Source organism: Plectropomus leopardus, chromosome 10 (assembly GCF_026936395.1).
Source record: "Plectropomus leopardus strain MGB_pleo_1.0 chromosome 10, ASM2693639v1, whole genome shotgun sequence".
Taxonomy (NCBI): domain Eukaryota; kingdom Metazoa; phylum Chordata; class Actinopteri; order Perciformes; family Serranidae; genus Plectropomus; species Plectropomus leopardus.
This window is the reverse complement of record NC_142185.1, coordinates 22035715-22055303: the sequence shown is the minus strand read 5'-3', so window position 1 is coordinate 22055303 and position 19589 is coordinate 22035715. Positions and strand designations below refer to the sequence as shown.

At 39.4% G+C, this 19589-nt stretch overlaps 2 protein-coding genes across 2 annotated transcripts; one reads left to right on the top strand and one right to left on the bottom strand.

Moving 5' to 3' along the window:
* Nucleotides 1–225: 225 nt before the first annotated feature.
* LOC121949183 (glutamate-rich protein 6-like) lies at nucleotides 226–12228 on the bottom strand. Its single transcript, XM_088083293.1, has 13 exons — nucleotides 11835–12228; nucleotides 11696–11750; nucleotides 9583–9704; nucleotides 9397–9473; nucleotides 6461–6568; nucleotides 6188–6304; nucleotides 5844–6004; nucleotides 5525–5583; nucleotides 5254–5399; nucleotides 5057–5136; nucleotides 4775–4930; nucleotides 1913–2141; nucleotides 226–1744 (listed from the first exon to the last, which is right to left on the bottom strand). The coding sequence occupies exons 1-13, from the start codon at nucleotides 12106–12108 to the stop codon at nucleotides 1508–1510; spliced, it is 1821 nt and encodes a 606-aa protein (XP_087939419.1). The 5' UTR covers nucleotides 12109–12228; the 3' UTR covers nucleotides 226–1507.
* Nucleotides 12229–14064: 1836 nt separating this feature from the next.
* Nucleotides 14065–18884, top strand: ednrbb (endothelin receptor type Bb). Its single transcript, XM_042494804.2, has 8 exons — nucleotides 14065–14173; nucleotides 14339–14799; nucleotides 14947–15059; nucleotides 15249–15453; nucleotides 15752–15892; nucleotides 16476–16609; nucleotides 16701–16809; nucleotides 17651–18884. Exons 1-8 carry the CDS (start codon nucleotides 14158–14160, stop codon nucleotides 17813–17815), a joined length of 1344 nt encoding a protein of 447 aa, XP_042350738.2. The 5' UTR covers nucleotides 14065–14157; the 3' UTR covers nucleotides 17816–18884.
* Nucleotides 18885–19589: the final 705 nt, after the last annotated feature.

Genomic DNA, 19589 nt, shown 5'->3' with positions numbered 1-19589 from the left:
GACTACGTGTTTGGGATCTAAGGACACTACTTGTTGAAGTTTTTAAAGTTAAATTTATTTCACAAGATTCAAGAAGTAGGCCCTCTAAAATCTTCCAGTTTTAAAGATCCCACCTGACAACTGTGAGAGATTGACTTCATTATACAGGAAGTGTGTTGAAGCTGGCACTGCAAACAAAGGCTTCTCAAAGTATTAAATAAATTTCAGCTAGCGTTTTCTATACTTTCCCCCTGGCCATTTAACTTGCACATCATTTTTATGGGTTGAAATGTTATGATTTCCTCAACACTTTTTAATTTTTTTTAACACTATTAGATTTTATTGAGTTAATAATGTCTGGTCTAAATTTTATGTGAATAGCTGCATCGGAAATATGTTTAATGAAAGAATTTTGGACATGTTGAATACACAAATTTGCAAATAATTGCATCCTTACATTTTTGGAATCGTGAATTGTGTGTAATGAAATTATTACAGTGATCGTCCAGGTATAACCCAACATGAAACGTAACAAAAATGCAACTTTATTTTCTCTAAGTTAGCTGTTGACACAAAGTAACTCAAATATGTATCAACTTAGGGCAACACAATATATTGTTTCAGCTTCGCCATTGCGATCCACAATAGACGCACCAGACGGTGTGCTATGTCAAGTAGAGCAAATTAACTCAAACTTGTTATTTGTTGCTCAATTTAAAAGGAAAACTTGCATGGCTCTCATTTGTCATGATTAATGCCAGCCCAGCCGTACCCTACATGACTGGTTACGTGTACATGTGACATAGAATGTGTTTGTAACGGGAAGTGAGACTCATCTGCCTGTGTATACAAAGGTACCGTAACAGGGCCCACAAGTGTCATATACACAGTAAAATCCACGCTTTTGCAAAAAGTTTTGAAATTTTGTCCATGTAAATGTGTGGGAACCCTGTATTAATACTGCTATTTGTAGTTTGTCTGTAGCTGGATTCCATACACAGTAAATGCAAAGAAACCACTGTTAGATGTGATGGAAGAAGTGTTTTTTTAACTTGAAGAATGGAGTTATATGTTTACGGTTGTTTACGGTGAATTGTCTTTTGTTGCCGATTTGTTTGTGCTCTAAAGTAAACAACAGAATGCAGCCCACAAGTTTTGTTTTTCTATTGGAAAACCAAGGACAAAAGCTATAATAGCTGCAACAAGAAGTCAGGTTTTAGAAAATTTGGTTTGGTCACGCTGTTAAGTAAGGTATTTAATTGGATTCTGGTCATCATTCACTTCTGTGGTGTAGCTATTCTCTTCCACTAGACAACAAGTGCATCTTCTCTAAGAGATTTTATTTTCTCTAAACCAATTGACCCAATCTTCCGTAATTCTTTTTCTATAGAGCTCAAGCTTTACAGCCTGAATGTTACCATGAATGACTATAAGCACCAGATACTCAAGATGTTTTAAATAATATAAGGCTATAAACTGTAACACAGCCATAAATGATATCAGCTTTTGCCAATTCTGTATTTCTCTCTTAATTTACATCGGCCTTTATCTTTTTGGGTGACTTCTCCTTTTCCATTTGTCTGCTAAGCTGCTGCGTCTGGGCAATGAAACTGTAATGTGGCTTAATGTTGCTCAGGCTTGCAGAGCGGTGGGACATGCAGGTCTGCATCCTGCCAAGGAGAGAGTAAATCTCTGAGCTCTTCGTTTGGATATATCTCTCCAGAACGTCTTGCACCGACTTGTCACGGCTCTCGGGATAAATGTGCTGCATTAAAAGAAAAATAACAAGTTGTCCAGAATTCTGTGCAGATATTGCAAATAATTACTGCTTTATTGGCTGCATACAGTTTGACATGGAGGCTCCTATATTTTCATGAGTAAGACAAAAACAAAAGGCTGCACTGGCATTCATAGGGCTATTTTTATTACCTACCTTAAACTTTGACCCCACATTGAAGTGCACGATGTTTTGCTTGTGTGCGAAGGTGATGCACATGCGTTCTTTTGAGTGTATGCGCACACTGATGTGTGGGCCCAAGACAAAGGTTAGAGGCTTGAAGGGAAGGTTACGTACATGAGGGTCATGATACAACCAATTCCAGCGTCTCCTCAAAGCTCCCGTCTCACTGAAGTAGAGACCTCCAACAGGGGTCAGATTTAACCTTCAGACACACCACAGAGATTAACAACACACACATGCTGGCCTGTAGCATGAGGGCAGCAGGTTAATAAAAAAAACATTTCTTGTCAAGAAGAATTTAAGAAACCTAAAAGGTCTTAAACATTTGGTGTCCACAAAACAAACGATGCAGTTTAGATTGAACTAATATGTTTCGGTTACATTCCTATTTATTGATTAAGTTCTAAGAATAGTTTGACATTTTGGGAAATATACTACCCGTCTCATATTTGCCTTAAATATACTGAGCAGCCAGCAGCCAGTTAGCTATTATACAGACATAAAAGAAGGGAAAACAGCTAACCTAACATGACAAAATACACCTACCAGCACATCGAAAGCTCACCTATTAAACTTTATATTTCGCTTGATTAATCCAGAGAAAAAAAATCTAAAAGTTGTAATTTTAGAGAGATATGTGCCAGATTTTTTTTTAATCTGGGACCTGGAATCTTTGTTTACCTGACATCTTCCCCTAGTCAAGAAATATTCTGGCACATAACCCACCACAAATTAGTGTTTTTACCAAAAAGTAACCCGTGGCTGAAAAACTGAAATCTGAAACTGATGCCAAACTGCAAAAATCTGCAGTTCATTAAATGGCCACTTGACTTGAAGGTCCCCGTATACTCCCATGTTAAAATGCCATGTTTACAGTATAGCACAAAAAAAGCAGTTTTAGTTGTTATAACTAATTTCTCTACGCATGACAACTGTGAAGGGGGTTAATGCACTGGTTTCATTTTTTAGGGTCCTGACATAAAAAGTCAACATTTAGATGTCAGTCAATGACAGGCCCTCAATAAACACCTGTTGCCCGTCTGTTGCCCCCCATCTGTTTTTGTGGTGTGCCCTGCACAGTTGGCATGGCCTGGATGGCTTTTTTCGTCCAATTCAGCGTGTTAAGTTGCTGTTGGAGAAGGCTGTGAATGAAATCACTCTGATTGGCATTTCAGCTCAGTTTAGAAAAGGAGAAGCAGAATTGAAGAAAACAAACAAACGGTGTCACAGCGTGCTCTGCCTCTCTCCTGCTGCTGTGGGTTTTTGTCCACTTACTCCTCCCCCACCTCTCCTCTCCCTCCACCTGGCCACTGCCCCTCATCAGCCTCATCACCTCTACCTGGTGCTCCTAGCTGCTCTTCATCTCCAATCAAGCCAGTATTTAAGCAGCCTCGCTCCACTCACGCCTACCATGCGTGACCTTCCAGCTCTCTCAGACTGTTTTCTTGGTTGTGACTCGGCTCGCCTCTGACCACCTCTCCTCGTCTCTGCCTCAGTAAACCTAACAGCCTTCTCTTTCCGACCACGAGTTTTGCCTGTGCACTTCCTGGTTCTCGTCAGCCTGCGGCTGTGCGGTGTTCTACTACTTTGGCTCCTTCAAGAGAGATCGCCATTTTTCTGGCTGTCTTCAAGCCTCCAGCCAAGCGAAACATCTCCTCCGTGTGAGTGCTGCCGGTGTTAATTGTTCTGATGGTACATCGATTCCCCACCTGTCCTCGTTGATCCCGCAGCCTGCTCCTACTGGATTCGTCTGCTCTGCTTCCCGTCTGCCTGACGCCAACTCTGCTTCCCCCTTGACCACGAGCCCTGCCTGCCCCTCTCTGGAGTCACCACTTTTCCCACAAGCTCCCTGCTGTAAGTGTTCTTGCAACTTACCTGATACATTCACCTGCCAGTCCAATCCACGTTCACAATTTCCCTACTCTAACTCTGAACCATCCTGTGAACATGAGCTCACCCCAGCCGCTCTACGAACTCTGCTCAACCCCAGAACTGATTACTGTCCCTGCTTACCTGCAACCTGTTTATACTCACCTTGTCTCCATTCAACCTGCCAAAAGATTAATTAAAGGTAATTACCAACTACTCACCTGCTCTGTTGTGCTGCAATTGGGTCCTACCATGCAGGTAACGTCAAAATAGTGTGAGATAAAAAAAACAACTTGTTTCATTAGTAAGATTACTAACGATAATATTTATTATTTCAACATCGGGTTGTGTTGAATGTGTTAACGTGGCTAACCAGTGTCTTAAATCCCTCCTATTGGTCTCTTGGTTTCACTTTTTGGAATGACAAATTAAAACTGCTGCCAGCTGCTATGAAGTTATTTCCTCTCACGCTAAGTGGCTGTTAACTGTAGTCTTTGCAGTTTGTTCAAGTGCGATTTTTTGGCAGCTTTTGTCCCCACTACCTCTCCAAACAGCCTGGTGTGTCTGGGCTTTAAAGGCTGAGAGTCGGTCTGTGAGTCAGTTTCACCCCTCATATATCCAAATTTTCAACTTCTGGCTCTAAAAATTTAAAGATGGCAACAGTCCAAATTGCCAAACCCAAAACAGCAGTACGCAAACCAAAGGGTTGTATGGAAAGCACAAACAAGATTTAACTATTGAGGTGCTGCTAGGCGAATTTTGCTACATTCAGACACAGCTTGGCTGCTGCTGGCTGTCATTTTATGTACTGTGCACATACGAGAGTGGAATCTGTCTTCTCATCAAACTCTGCCAGAAAGTGAAATAGCATGTTTCCCCAAATGTAGAACTATATTTTAAGGCCATATTTTAATAAGAGCTTTGTTTAAATGACTTTAATAGCAGTTGTTATAGACTAACAATTACCACATTGCTCCGCTGGGATGATAGCATGTGGCGCGGCCTTTATTTGAGAAAATGCCTTTGATGCTGGGCGCCATGTCCTTGTCCTCCAAGATTATGTAAGTGAAGTCAGCAGCTTCTGCAGAGGATATTATAATGGCTGCTTTCCCAGAAGGGTAACTCTCTCTGTTAGGGAACATTAACACTGTGCAAACCTTTTATCAAAGGGAACAAATGTGCGCCCTCTCATTAAGTACTTTGACCTAAACCTTGATCTTCCGCTTGGCGCACTTCTTAAAAGGATACAAAACATTACCTGTTCCATCTGGACACAAGGTGAGAAAACATTTTCCACTTTTGTAAAACTTCTTATTGACTTTCTTGTGCTGTGAAGCAAAAATAGTGAATTACATTTCTGTTAAATATATTGATAATAAAACACTTATTGTGATGTAGGTCCCTATTACAGCAATGTCATGAGACCGTACTACACTCAAACATACCTTTGGCTCACCATCTGTCTCTTCTTGTAGAGTAAACAAGTCAGTTATATTTTTGATATCTATCTGCGGGATGTGAGGCTCATCATTGATGCAGGGAATCTCTTCTGACAGCTTGTAGGAGGTCTTATGTTTGATCTCAGTATGGCCTGAGCAGAAAAAGGAGAATATCCATTTATTGATATTTTCTCATTGAGGAGTGTGAAAGACTGCACACTCCATATCTTCATTTGTACTAATTTGTCTAGTCTGAGGCCCCGGGTTGGAAACTTACCCAATTCTATAGCCAAGTTTTCTTCTTTGGGTTCTCTCCTGAGTTGTGCAAGTCTCAATCTACCGTAAATAATTGAAACTGAAATTATTTTTTCAGATGTGGAAGAAATGTACAATAGACTATGGAGGGCACAAGATACATATTCAGATAACACGTCACTTTACATGCTGCTAAGAGAAATAGAGTTCTCTTTACTGCATGCAAGTACGGTACAATCATTATAAACATATATGCAGCACAGTGCAGTTACATGTATGTCCTTGGCAGCCTTCCACATGATCATATAAAATAAATGCAGAGGGCAACAGAGCGTACTCACCTATCCCTCGCCTGCTCCTTAGCAGCTTCCCTCTCCTCTTCACTCATGAAGGGGGCATGCAGGTTCACATCAATCTTTCTATCTGACTCCTTCTGTGCCAATCTCTCTCTCTCTCCCATTATAAGCTCTCTCATATGTTTAGCTTGCTCGCAACAAAAGAGCTGCATAAAAGAAAAAAAATGATAACATCACACCTTCTTTTTTTTCCTTGGAGTGCTCAACAACTGTAAGCCTTTTTTCCCACCACAAATGGAGATGATTTTGTCAAGGTTATATCTGAACAGTCATTATTTCTGATGAATTTATTTTCACTTTGCTGCTGGAGGTAAACCAGCTACACTCACCCTCTCAGAGTCGGTTTTATTTTCCAGCAGTTCACTGTGTATGAAGGGCTGACAGAGCTGCTGGCAATAGTTGCACTGAGCAAGAAGCGCATCCTGTTTAGATTCAACCTCTGGAACCTACAGTGCAGCAAAAAACACACTCACAATCACCTCTGCACCTCAGATATTATAGCCTCCACTCGCTGCTATTACTGTGGAAAAATGAAAAAGGCTATCACTGTCATTTCCAGGCACTATGGGCAATATAGAGATACAGAACTAAGTCGACGGTACCTTTTCAACATGAGTTTGTTTTGGCTCTGGCTTGAATGCTATGAGACGAGGCAGACCCGCACAAGGTATTTCATGCTCCATCTCTGGCTTCTTTTCATCCTTTGGCTCCTGATGTGAAAACAAGAAACTAAGAAACCCAGACTTGTACAGACTGTTGGATGTAAGCTACACATAGGCTATAAAATTATGCTTGCAAATTTGTCTCAGGGGGACCTTCAATCTGTGTGTTGCATACTGTACATTGCAATGCCTTTGTCGAGACAAATTTGCGATTTTGGCAGTGTTGGCAATGTATGCCGGTCTTTTCCTTAAAAGCAGGGGTGGAGGTAATGAATGACATTCACTCATAGCAAAGATGTTTTTTTTGTGTACTTTTGTGAGGGCTGCCAACTTTTCAATTTAGTTTGGAGCAAGAGAGTAAAACTGCTTCAGATTCCGCATGGTCACTGTCAGTCATTCCAAAAAAGATTACATTGAAAGGTTCAGCAAACCTTTGGTAAAAAAAAAAAAAATGCATGGGAGTTTAAACACAAGGACATTTTTGTGGGTTAGAATGTATTTTGAAATTTTTCATTTTTCTCCCAAACTGAGAAAAGAGTGAAATAGCTTCAACTTTTTCATGGTCATACATAGTAAGGGTCATTCTGAACAGGTCAGGATTACAAAGAGGATTTTAGCAAACCTCTGAAAGAAAAAACATTTATTGAATTTATGAATGTATGAATGAGAAAGGCATTGGCAATGTGTTACAATATCATTTTAGCTGTCGTTATCTGTACATGTACAGTGAAACTACTTTAAACTGTATGTGCTTATTGTCAGAAACACTCATGGCAGCAAGACATGGCGCTGCTCAGCAAACGTGAAAAGTGCCGTTCAGATGTGTTCGTTCACTAGCTTGGGATTAGTGAACAGTTGCCTACATAAATGCACAACAATGCCATGAATGGAGATGAAAATAACCGCTTGAAACATGAGCAAATTAGCTGGATTTCTTCAAAAAACATGGGAAGAAGGCAATAACCAATGAAAGAAGAAACGACCCAAAAATGAGAATTTTGTTTAAAAAAAAAACAAAAAACACAAAACAAAACACAAAACAAAAAAGTAAAAAAGAAAAAAAAAGAAGAAAAAAACAACAACAAAGAAATACCTTCAAAAAGGTACTAAAAAAAAGAATAATGTTGTAACTGTTAAATCTACTAAACATCTAGCAGCAGTCATTGTTGAAATTCTTGTTGGAAATTCTTCTTGCTTGTCACCTTCTTGCAATGTTTTTGAAAGAGATCAAGCCAATTTGTTCGGGGTTCAAGGGGTTAATACACCTGGCCAGCACGCTACGTATATGTTACGTCACCAACAGGTGCACGCCGGATGTGGCCCATCACGCTGGCGTGGTGGAGCCATTCGCGTTACTTGTACGTCCAAACAATTTTACCTTCAGCGAGGTTTTTGATGCCTTTCTGCCGTTTGTAACCGCTGAATCTCTGTCAGTACAACATGTTGGAGAACTTTAAGGAGGCAGGGGCTTAGTGGACCAGTTATGAGTGGACTGGTAATACTGGGACAGAGAGGCTGAGTGGACCAGTTATTTTATATTTTGAGAATGAAGGAGCAGAGAATTTGAACCTGGGGCAGATTATGGAGGACTTCATAGTACACACAGGTGAGTACAACTTCAGCATGCACTGTCTTGCCTAGAAATGCGTGCGTGCGTGCGTGTGTGTGTGTGTGTGTGTGTGTGTGCTCGGCTGCATAAAGGCTGTGCAGCTCTGCAGATATGTGTGTAATTGTGGCTGCAGCCGCTGTGGAGGTTGTTTATGGCTACATCTTTGTTATCTGCCTCAGTGATGTTTTGTTCTGCTGTTGATTCAGCAAGAAAGCTATTTAATTTCTGTAGCCTAATAACGCTTGTTGCACGGTGTCCATGGCTCTCTATTATATATTGTCTGAGTTTGGTCTCTTTTCTGGTTAATTCTACTGGGGCTAAACTGAAGACAGAGGTTGTAGGATATATTTAGAATTGATAATAAGTAGAGCCCGAAAGATATACTAATAAGCCGATTTTATTGGCCAATGCTGGTGCATCACAGATATATTGGTATCAATATGCATGATATGAAAACTTTGTTTTCAACATAAAAAAAAATCAGAAAAAATTGTTTAGAGTAATTTGGAAATATCAAATTCCCATTGAAGTTTTCTATTCGGTGCACTGATGTCATTTTAAGGTTATTGTCGATCTTTAAAATATCCTGTCTCCATTTGATATTTTTGTCCCAAGTATTTGATAACCATATCTGAGGGATAATTGCATTGTTGCATACATATATGTAATGACAGCCAGTATATCAGTTTTGGAAGTTTTTACTCCCCAATATCAGTATTGGCATTGACCCCAAAAATCCAGTATCACTGGTGTGCTAATAACAAGTTATGTGCACAGGCTGTAAAGTGCTGTTTATAGATAAGGGACTTATTGTGGTTTTGGAAATGAGGCTTTTGTAGACTGTTTCAACAACCAACAGCCCCTGTAAGAAAGAAAGAAAGAAAGACAACGTGCAGTAACGTCTCCTCAGAGTGCATTCTGACCCATATTTTCTTGAATAATTTTTTTTTTTAAAGTAAAAGTACCATTACTGGAGTATAACTAGTACTTTTTCATCCCTAAAAGTAATAAGGGGCATATAGTCGCACTGAGCAAGAAGGGCATCCTGTTTGTATCATATCACAATATTGATATAACATCAGTATAGATGTAGAGGTAAAAAGTAGCATAAAATTGAACTACTGAAGTGAAGTACAAGTATCTCAAAAAGGACAATACTTGAGTAAATGTACTTATTTCTACCAACACATTTTGTGCTGTATAAACAGAACTGACCTTACATGACTATGCTTATTAGCCACATTTATAAGCCACATGAGCAGATTACCTCTGAAGAATCAGTGACAGTGTCCATGCTCACCTCCTCTGTCTGCAACAACTGGGAATCCTCAATTTCCTTTTGAACTGCACAAGAGAGAGATAATTGGGAATTTGACAGATGTCTAAGTCATGAGAGGCAAGAGGGGGCAGGCGCAGGTGACCCCTTCGCACCCAAACTGATGACAAGGCTTACCTTGACAGCTGAAAGAGAGGCTCTGCTCCACCCACTCCCAATCTGTCTGGGTCTGAGCGCTCGCCAAAGTAATGAATCTTCCATCCAGCGCTAGTACCTCCATGAACTCTGGTGAGACCAGACTGCACAGGAGAACAGAGACAGGAGACAAAGCATGCCTCTCCAGAACAACTCTATTCATCTTAGAGCTCAACAGTAATTGATTTTTGTCCTCTTGGGGGCAGAGGAACCCCTCAACCAGCTACAAAACTCATCTGACTTATCATCATCTCGTTATGTTGTTTTGGCAGTTGCTTCTTTATACATTCACCAGACATGGAGCAATGTTAGCAACAATTTGGAGGCATTTGAAGTAATATTTCTGGTCAGCTGATGAATGCAAGTCCATTATGAAGTCTCTTTTCAGCTGTGCTTTGCTTTTTATCAACTCTTAAGAAAATATTGTTTGGTGTTTAACTTGTATTTGTTGACTTCAAAAGCTAGTTAGTAACTAAGTTTATTAGTCTGAAGATTTGGTGCTGGTTAGGTAGCAGATACAGAGGTTGGTACAGCTGCCTGCTTGGGAGATTAAAGTTGAGGGAGATATATTTAGTGGACTTAAGGCCTCATTATAGCCCTGATATAATAATATTACAACAATAAACCTGATAATATATAGCACCTTTCTTAACAATGTTGCAGCTTTAGAACAGAAAATAAAACCAGACAAGCAACATAAAATAAAAGAATAAGGCCAAAGGACATGAGCATAGAGAAAGTAAAGACAATAAAGTCGATAAGCTCAAATAAATAGGTATAAAAAAAACAGTATAAATTAAAAAAATACATATTAAACATTTCCATAAACTGGTGGCCTGTTTTAGGACCATATAACTCACACAATGCATGCTGGGATAGTAATGATGGTTTTCAAGCTTTTTTATGTCTCTGTGCAGGCGGTAGCCCTTGCCGGAGGGATTTTGTTTTCGGGTTATCCGTCCATCTGTCATTTCTGCGTGTCTCATTCTTGTGAATACAGTATCTCAAGAATGCCTTAGGAAATTTCTTCCAATTTGGCACAAATGTCCACTTGGACTCATTGAAGAGCTAATAGGATTCCACAGTCATAGGTCAAAGGTCATGGTCACTATGACCTCTTCTGTCTCATTCTCGTGATTGCAATATTTCAAGATCACCTTGGGATTTTTTTTTTATTTGGTACAAATGTCCACTTGGACTCAAAAAAAAACTGATCAGATTTTGGTAATGAAAGCTCTTTGATGCTGTGACCTTTTACATGTGTCTCATTCTAGTGAACATGATATCTCAAGAACACCTTGGGGAATTTCTTCAAATTTATCACAAAATGTTCACTTGTACTCAAGAATGAGCTTATTAGAATTTTGTGGACGGATGCTGCGTAAGTGACACTAATCTTGGGTGCCCAGCTTGAAACTTGCAGATCTTCTATGGTGCAAGGATGACCATGCGAGTGAAGCAGCCGTGTTTTCACAGACATGTATATAATCTGTAAGTGCAACTCATAATGTAAATTAAGACTCGTGCTTTGAAACTAAGCAATATTCACATCATAGACCACCTCTGTCCATCGGAGGGGTTATCGCCAACTGTAATAAAGTCAACCATCCATGTATTCAAATGCATTCACTGCATTCACTTTGACTATGCCACTTCAGTTAGGGTGGATCAGATAACAGCATTAGTGCTTTCTTTATTTTTTGCCTTTAATTTTTTTTCTAACTGCTTTGACTAGTTGACTAGCTAAACTACTATTGTATGTCCATAAAAGAACAGCACAGTAGAGCAAAGGCAAAACATCATAAACTGGTTTCTGATCAATTCAACAGCACTCCATATCAAAAAGTAATAAAAATACCACAGGGGGTTTAAGTATAAAATGCAGGTCAATGATATGGTAACCAGAGAAAGACAGTGAATCCTTAAGGGCATGTTAAATGGATTGAATTATCATGTATATGGGTTGCTTATTATCAGACAGAATAGTCAACTTGTTGAACTCGAACTTAGTGGAGTGGGCGGATTCAATGGTCTGGGTTCAGGCAAGTTTTTAGGACTTTCAGACACGTTACTGTAAACTAAACATTTTCCTTACGGCTTCTTTTTCATAGGCGATGATGTACTGAAGCATCTTGGTTCCCTCCAGTGATCTATATGGGAAAAAAATTGTAATAATAGAGTACATATACAGCCTGGCTGTGAACAGTTGTCATACTTTTTCAAATCCAACTCACTTTTCTTAATCGGTTGTTCTTGTGGAATCATGCCAGCACAAAGTTTCCCAAGGTCATTTGCCACTAGCGGAGCACAGATTTGAGCGTTCAAAAGAGAGCTGGAGTAGTTGTCGGTTATGATGTTAACAATGGGATTTTTCTGGTTGTCACTTGTCTCGTGCTCCTCAAGGCTCTTCAGGTTGTCATAAAGCTGTCGAGGGGAGAAGTCACCTTCTTTGGGACTCTCAGGAGATGCAGAGGCAGACTCTCTCTGGTAGGATGAGGACTGACTCATGTTTAAAAAAAAAACATAAAAAAACGTGATATGTTATCTGAAGTAAAATCTCCAGAGGGCCCTCTCTGAATATTGCACTGTTCCGTTTGTATCATTTTTGTTATTGTTCAAGAGCAGTTGCCCAGCAGTAGTTTTGCATCAAACTTATGTACATCCAAAATGTCATAAAGTTGAGACAGTTTTTCTGTTCCCATTACATTCACTAATGATGACTTCTAAGTTTAGTGATAGAGGCTCTCTGGCTTAAGCAGAAAACCCCCCCCCATAATCTCTTCACTGAAATAGATATTTTACTACATTTAGATCAGCCCATTTGCCAGAATGAAATGTTGGTATTGTATGTTTCTGCAAAACCTGGATATGTTACATTTGTATGTTTCATACGTATCATACCAACATTACTAAAGTGAGGTAATTCAGAATGAAAATACACACTCCCTGCAGTTAGACACCCCATCCCCCTGAGAATTGTTCACATTGTATGTTTCAATCAAGCATAGGTACATTTGTATATTATTTTTTACTTCTAAATATTGCATTTTTCAACTACCCTGTGGTGAAACTGTAGTCAGGTTTAGATATAAAAAACCACTTGATTATGGTTAGGAAAAGACAATTTTTTGGCTTTGGCATGTTTGGCAGCACAAAAGCAGCTGGAAAAGCAGGGATGGATCTGTGAAAAATATTTTGGATCTGTTGTTCAAACGCTGCTGGGAAACTGACACTAACTGCAGGGAGTGTGTATTTTTGGAGAAATGGGACTTCGGAGCAATGGCCGTTTGTTTTGGGGATAATGGGCTGTAGGACAAATGGGCGTTGGGTCCAATGGTACATTTTTCAGACTAATGGGGCTGCAGAATTTTGGGCCGTCAAAACAATGGCATGGCACCATTGGAACAAAGACAACAAAGCTGGACAAATAAAGGTAAAACAGACAAACCAAAACAAGGTATTTTAAGCCAAAACATAATGTTTGTACCTAACCAAGTGGTTTTGTGCCTACACCTAACCACATGTTAAACACAGCGTCACAACATAAAATTGAAAATTGAAATGTTAAAAGAAAATTCAACATACAGTACAGTGCAAAAGTTTTAGGCCATCATAAATTCGTTGATATAGCAAAGTTGTTTATTTTTCTCAGTCTCTTTATTAAGATACAAACAAATAATACAGAAAACATGTACAATACACTGAAACCCCTTAACAGAGTCAGAACAAAATGGCTTCTTCAGACTGAAGTCAATATTTAGTGTGAAACATAGAATTGTATCACCATAACAAAAGGTAGCTCAAACGATCAATATTGAGCTTTGGACATGTCTTGAATTCAACCAGAAGATTAGTATTGTTTATCTCAAATTGTCTGCCTAAGAGAGTTCAAGATATGCTAAATGAAAAGGGAGGTCACACTAAATACTTGCAACTTTCACCCGTTGAAGTTATGTTATTCTGATATATTTGCGTTTTTAATACATAATACATATTTCCTGTGTGTAGTAAAGAGACTATTGAGAAATTAATATGTATGATAATTATAACCTTGCTAAAATAACAACATTTAAGGTGGCCTAAGGCTTTTGCACAGTACCATTTCTGCAACATATGAACAGCACAAATTAAACATATCTGTGGTTTTCCAAAACCTACAGGGCCAACATTAATGCTGGTAATGGGATTGTTTAGATTTAGTGTTGTTTAGATTTAGATAATGACCATCTTATAGTGATAGAGTTGAAAACAACGATAATACCCCTACTGAAGCGTATAAAATGACATCACTCTGTGATAACAGACATACACTTCACCACCATCCTTTCATTGAGGATGATGCATCAAGGGAAGTAATTACAGTCACTACTGACAGATCTATGACTTATGCTGACAACAATACCTTAGTCTACCTAAGTCTATAAAAGCCTGATTTACCTCTGCTGGGCTTTAACTTTTACAGGAGGTGCTGCAACAAAGTAGTCGTATAGCAGTGCTTTGTATTGAATATACAGCCTATTCTTTTGGTATTAGAGACTCATTTCATGCAGAGTTTATATGTGTGCATCTAAAGGTAAGCTGGCATAATTCAGTGTATCATATTGTATCCGTGCTGTGTTTTCATTGTTGCCTTTTGATCAGTGAATTAAATGAATCCTTTACCTCACCTAAATGCTTTGATGCAAATCTCAAGGCTGAGATGCTGCGCTAATTATTTTCACTCTCATTTTCACTTCAGTGCTGGCGAAAACATTTCAGGGTCTTTTGAGAGAATCATCAACAATGTGGACCATTGCTCTCGTTCTTTGTTTGGGAAATATTCTCATCGGAGGAGAGGCCGGTGATCAGCATTCAGAGCCGTTGCCTGTAATTGAACTCTCTGAAACGGTCTCCCCTGGTCTTTTAATACTGGAAAAACAGAAATCCAACAGCTCAATTCATCCACCCCAAGTAGCCAGACCAAAAACACTGCACCCTCCCATGTGCTTGGAGTCCGCTGGGATCAGAGTTGCCTTCAAATATGTCCATACAGTGGTCTCTGTTGTTGTTTTTGTTGCTGGAATAGTGGGAAATTCAGCTTTGCTGAACATCATATATGTAAACAAATGCATGAGAAGTGGCCCAAATATTCTCATTGCGAGTCTTGCTCTGGGGGATTTAATCCACATTGTGGTGGACATTCCAATCAACGCATACAGGGTGAGTTACTCACCTCTCACAATGAGAAAACAGTGTTGCACTTTATTCTGTTCTCTGCTCTTTTTAAAACTTCAATCTCCCCTTGAATTGATTGTGGGTGTGTTTTTCTTTTTCTCTGAAAATGTCTGTTGTTTTTTTCTTCTCTAGCTCATGGCAGAAGATTGGCCATTTGGTTTGGTGCTGTGCAAACTCGTCCCCTTCATACAGAAAACCTCTGTTGGAATTACTGTGTTGAGCTTATGTGCTCTGAGTGTTGACAGGTACGGAGATAAGCAGCACTGTCCTGTGCCCTACAAGAAAACAGTGTTCTCTGGCTGCTATCTGTATTTCATCACCCAGATAGATTTGTTTAGCATTAGCCCTTGAAATGTTCTTTAACTGAAAAAAAAGTATTATTATTTCAGACAAAAAGTCCCCCAAGCCATAACATTTTCCCATTGATTTTGCAGATACCGAGCTGTAGTATCCTGGAATCGAATCAAAGGCATCGGGGTTTCTGCGTGGACAGCAATCGAAATAACTCTGATATGGGTTATTTCTATCCTGCTGGCAGTGCCTGAAGTTGTCGGCTTTGATATGATAACAATGGACTATAAGGACAAGCATCTGAGAATATGTCTGCTTCATCCCATGCAAACCTCACCATTCATGCAGGTATTGTAAGAGTATCCAGCCAATGCAACAGGATAAAACAAACAGATCAACACGTGTTTGATTTGTCTTTTTCATATCATTTCACAAGTGCTGACAGGAAATGAAACGAATAATGGCTCCAATGTTATTTCATACAACTTCATCCCACAAATGCCCACACAGTATTGTAGACGTCCTCGTAAACCTATATGTGTATGTCTCTGATATTGTTTTATGCATGCTGTAACATAGAACCACAGATCATCATGTCATCTGCAGCACAGACTGACTGTGGGCTCCTGTCATGTTTAATCAACAGTTTTATAAATCAGTAAAGGACTGGTGGCTCTTTGGCTTCTACTTTTGCATGCCACTGGCTTGGACCGCCATCTTCTACACGCTCATGATCAGGAAAATGCTGAAGAATACTGAGAATACATTAAGCGACCACACCAAGCAGGTAATTAGTTTTAAAGGAATACTTCATCCACAAAATGATCATTTGTGTATCAGTTACTCACCTTATGTTATGGTCAATTTGTGAAGAAGACTTTGTTTTTCTCACTATTCGGTGAACGAATAATCCAAAAACTGAGAAAATTCTTGCTTAATGTGAGATAATGGGGGCCGCATTTAACAACAGCAAAACTATATCAAAACATCCATTTACAAACTCTCACACAACTCGTGTAGTATTATCTAAGTCTCATTTATCCATTTGTATAATTTTCACTAAAACCTAAAACACTTTTGCATTAATGATCTCACACACGGTTCAGTAGCTTTGGCCTGCGACTTGTTGATATGTTGATGTTATGTGTTTATGTTGTTAAATTCATTAAGCATTTTCTCCGTTTTTGGAGTCTTTGTTCACTGCTGAGTTTTCTTCAAGTTCAGTGTAACATATGTTGAGTAATTGACATACAAATGACCAGTTTGTGGGTGAAGTGTTACTCTTAGCAGATTTTGCAACTTTTTTTTTAGCACATTTCTCATGTTTTAGTGTAACATCAGCTTTAACACCTGTCATAACTTTTTTTAAGAGACGAGAAATCGCAAAAAACGTCTTCTGCCTGGTGATCGTGTTTGCACTTTGCTGGTTACCTTTGTACCTAAGCAGAATCTTGAAATCAACCATATATGATGAGAAAGACCCCAACAGGTGTCAACTACTGAGGTGAGCCTGAAAAATTTAGTGCCTTTTTGTTCATTGTTCATTATTTGGTCTGTGTTCTTTTGTCTCATTAATATCTCTTCTTCATTTTCAGTGTCTTTCTTGTCCTAGACTATTTTGGCATTAATATGGCATCGCTCAACTCGTGCATCAACCCTATTGCATTGTACATAGTCAGCAAGAGATTTAAAAGATGTTTCAAGGTAAGATACAGTCATGTCCTTTTTTGTTTTTTTTTCCACTTGTTCCTAAGTAGGGCACTATTCACTTTTAGACAAATCTAGCAGGGGTGAAAGCATTGTGATCCTCATTGGATGAGCTATCATGTGTGTCATCAAGGACATATGGAGTCATGTCTGTAAAACGGCCAGACCGGAGCGAGCAATGACCCGAGGGGGTAATAAGTGAAAATGGTCTGGAAAAACATCGTCTGAAGAAGAAAAAAAACAGACACTTGGCAATCTACCAGACAGTTTGTCACTGAATCAGAGTGATGTGTTATGGGGAAGAAAAAAATATGGCTTCAAGGCAATTTTCAAGGGAAAATTTCTTTAAAAGCCTTTATTGTATTACTAGCTCAGAAGGACATGTCTAAAACATACTTTGATTTGTTTGGGCTGTCATTGAGTTTGTGTGCACCCCACTGCATGAAGAAATACTCTCCCTCTCCGATAACAGTTTTTATATTGCATTTATTTTGTTTTTACATTTTCTGAATGTGTTTTTCCTTTTTAATATATCCCTTTCCTTTAATTAAAAGACAATCCAGACTCGAGATTACTCTCAACAAATGTCTCTACCAAGAGAAATAAAACAGAGCAGCTTTCTATTATGCCCTCTCTGAATTCTGCACTAAAGCAACAAGGCTTTTTACTGTAGGTCATTATTCAAAGACATACACACGCATTCACTCAGATTGTACTCCACACACAGATAAACTTCATAATGTGCCGTTTTCATCACGTCAGGCTGATGGTAAATGTTTGTTGTTCTCTAACCAAATGTCTTCTGTACGTGTGTGCTTGTGTGTGTGTGGTCTTTCAGGCATGTCTGTGCAGTCGGTGTCTACCTCTTCAAGCTGTTACCCATGACGAGTCTGTTTTGAAGTCCAGAATGCAGGATCAAGCCTCAGAGCAGAGCTGCAGCATCAAAGCTCCCAAGCCGACTTCCACACCCCTACCTGGGCACGAGAACACCTTACTGTGTTAACAAAACTCAGTGAAAATACTTTGTGAGTTCTTTAGTCTTTCCTTCTCAAAAATATATAGGGCTATCAAAGCGGGTACCTAAGCAGCTCTATCGGTAGCCCAGCAACCGTGACATACCGTCCTAATAATATAAAATACCTTGTGAATAACAGGCAGCACTGTCTTTTGTACTGCTGTCGTCAGTGGAACATCTGCTTTGGTATGAGCAACCTGGAGTCAGACTGTTCAGACTATTTGCCCCGGGGGCTTGACTCACTCCCAACCATTACATCAGATTTTACCTAGTACCTATCCTGTATCATGCATCACAGTTCTCAAATCACTGTTTTGGGCACGATGTTAACCTGGCAGCCATCAACAGAAATCTTGTCACGGCTTACCGCCTGCATATGTATTATTCCGATTCTGTTTCTGGATTCTGGAAAGACAGCGTGCCATACGAAATCAAGCAAATGGGAATTCAAAATTATCACGGTGGGTTTTATGGGGTACGGTGTATTATTAGCACATAAAATGCATGTTTTCATCTCTGTTGAGTTTCCCCGTATACACAAGGAGTTTATAGTGTTTCTTTCGTTCTTGAACCTTGAGAGAAAAATCAAATTGGTGCCACAAGTAGATTCTGTCTCCGCCACTGAATGACTGATTGATGGTGGCCTATTTTTAATGCATTGTTAAATGTGTAATGCATGGAGACACTTTATAAAAGACCTGAGAGTGGGGAAGAAGGAAAACGAAGATGACAGAATGAGGTCAGGAGGAGAGAGCGATGGGAGGGGGGGATGGGGGGTAGAGATGAGCACCTGATAGGTCTTCCTGTCACAGGACAAGGCAAGCACAAATAGAGCGCTGTTCTTCCAGTTAATGCTGTATCAGTCGGCAAAACTGTCTTGATACTGAGCGCTGGAATGCCTATTAAAAGTTTATCTTGTCTAAGTAAAGAGCACAGCCCTCAACTGTTTGAAGATTCAGTTGTTTGTTTGAATAAAAGCGTGTGAACGCTTGTGATGTTATGTGATGCCTAGAGACATGTAATAAGGATATGACCTTGTGATATTTTCTGAAGCCAATTAAACTTTACAGTAAAGTATTGTACATATTCACAGTACCGTCATTATTTTTAAGCACACATGGCATAAAAAATACCATATTTTCCACATGTACAATTCAAAAGGTCTTTTAACCTTTGTTGACGTAAGAGTTTGACGTCCCAAAGTCCTTTTTCTTTGATCTACCTTTACACTCTGCCCTAAAATGTTACGGAGCCCCATGGGGAAAAGGTCTTAAGGCACACCCAGTCATTGAATGAATCCCTATCCCTTTTTACACAGAGATTGCACAATAGGGTGGCTATGAAGTCCCTTCATTACACCGCTTTTGCTTTTTTACACAGATTTAAACCACGTTTCTGCCTCATTGTGTGATTTCAGTCAGTATGTCAACATCCTGGGAGCAGAGGAGGCGTGACGGGTGTGATGTTTAATGGCTTATCTATTCTCCCTTTACATACGAAAATAGATACATCTGTTTCAAACGTCAAAAGTTTCAGGCAACAGTAACTGAGGTGACAGTGGAGGAAGTCATAATAATGTATATTTTAAAGGATACAGCATTGTAGATGGTGGTGGTCATTTAGACCGCTGAATACATTGCAACGTGAGGACAGGATTCTTTAAATTATTTTGTCGACTGGTTCCATTTCGCTGTTTTTCAAGCGTCATCGTCATCTGCTATGGTTGTATCTCACCTGAACTTTGCCAGAGTGCTCCCGCAAT

Coding starts and splice junctions, on each gene's coding strand:
- LOC121949183 (XM_088083293.1), bottom strand. CDS start 12,108: ATGAGTCAGTCCTCATCCTACCAGAGAGAGTCTGCCTCTGCATCTCCT. Junction 6,005..6,187: donor ATAAAACCGACTCTGAGAGG/GTGAGTGTAGCT, acceptor TCTTTTATGCAG/CTCTTTTGTTGCGAGCAAGC. Junction 1,745..1,912: donor ATGTGGGGTCAAAGTTTAAG/GTAGGTAATAAA, acceptor CTTTTAATGCAG/CACATTTATCCCGAGAGCCG.
- ednrbb (XM_042494804.2), top strand. Junction 15,454..15,751: donor AAACCTCACCATTCATGCAG/GTATTGTAAGAG, acceptor TTTAATCAACAG/TTTTATAAATCAGTAAAGGA. Junction 16,810..17,650: donor GATTTAAAAGATGTTTCAAG/GTAAGATACAGT, acceptor GTGGTCTTTCAG/GCATGTCTGTGCAGTCGGTG.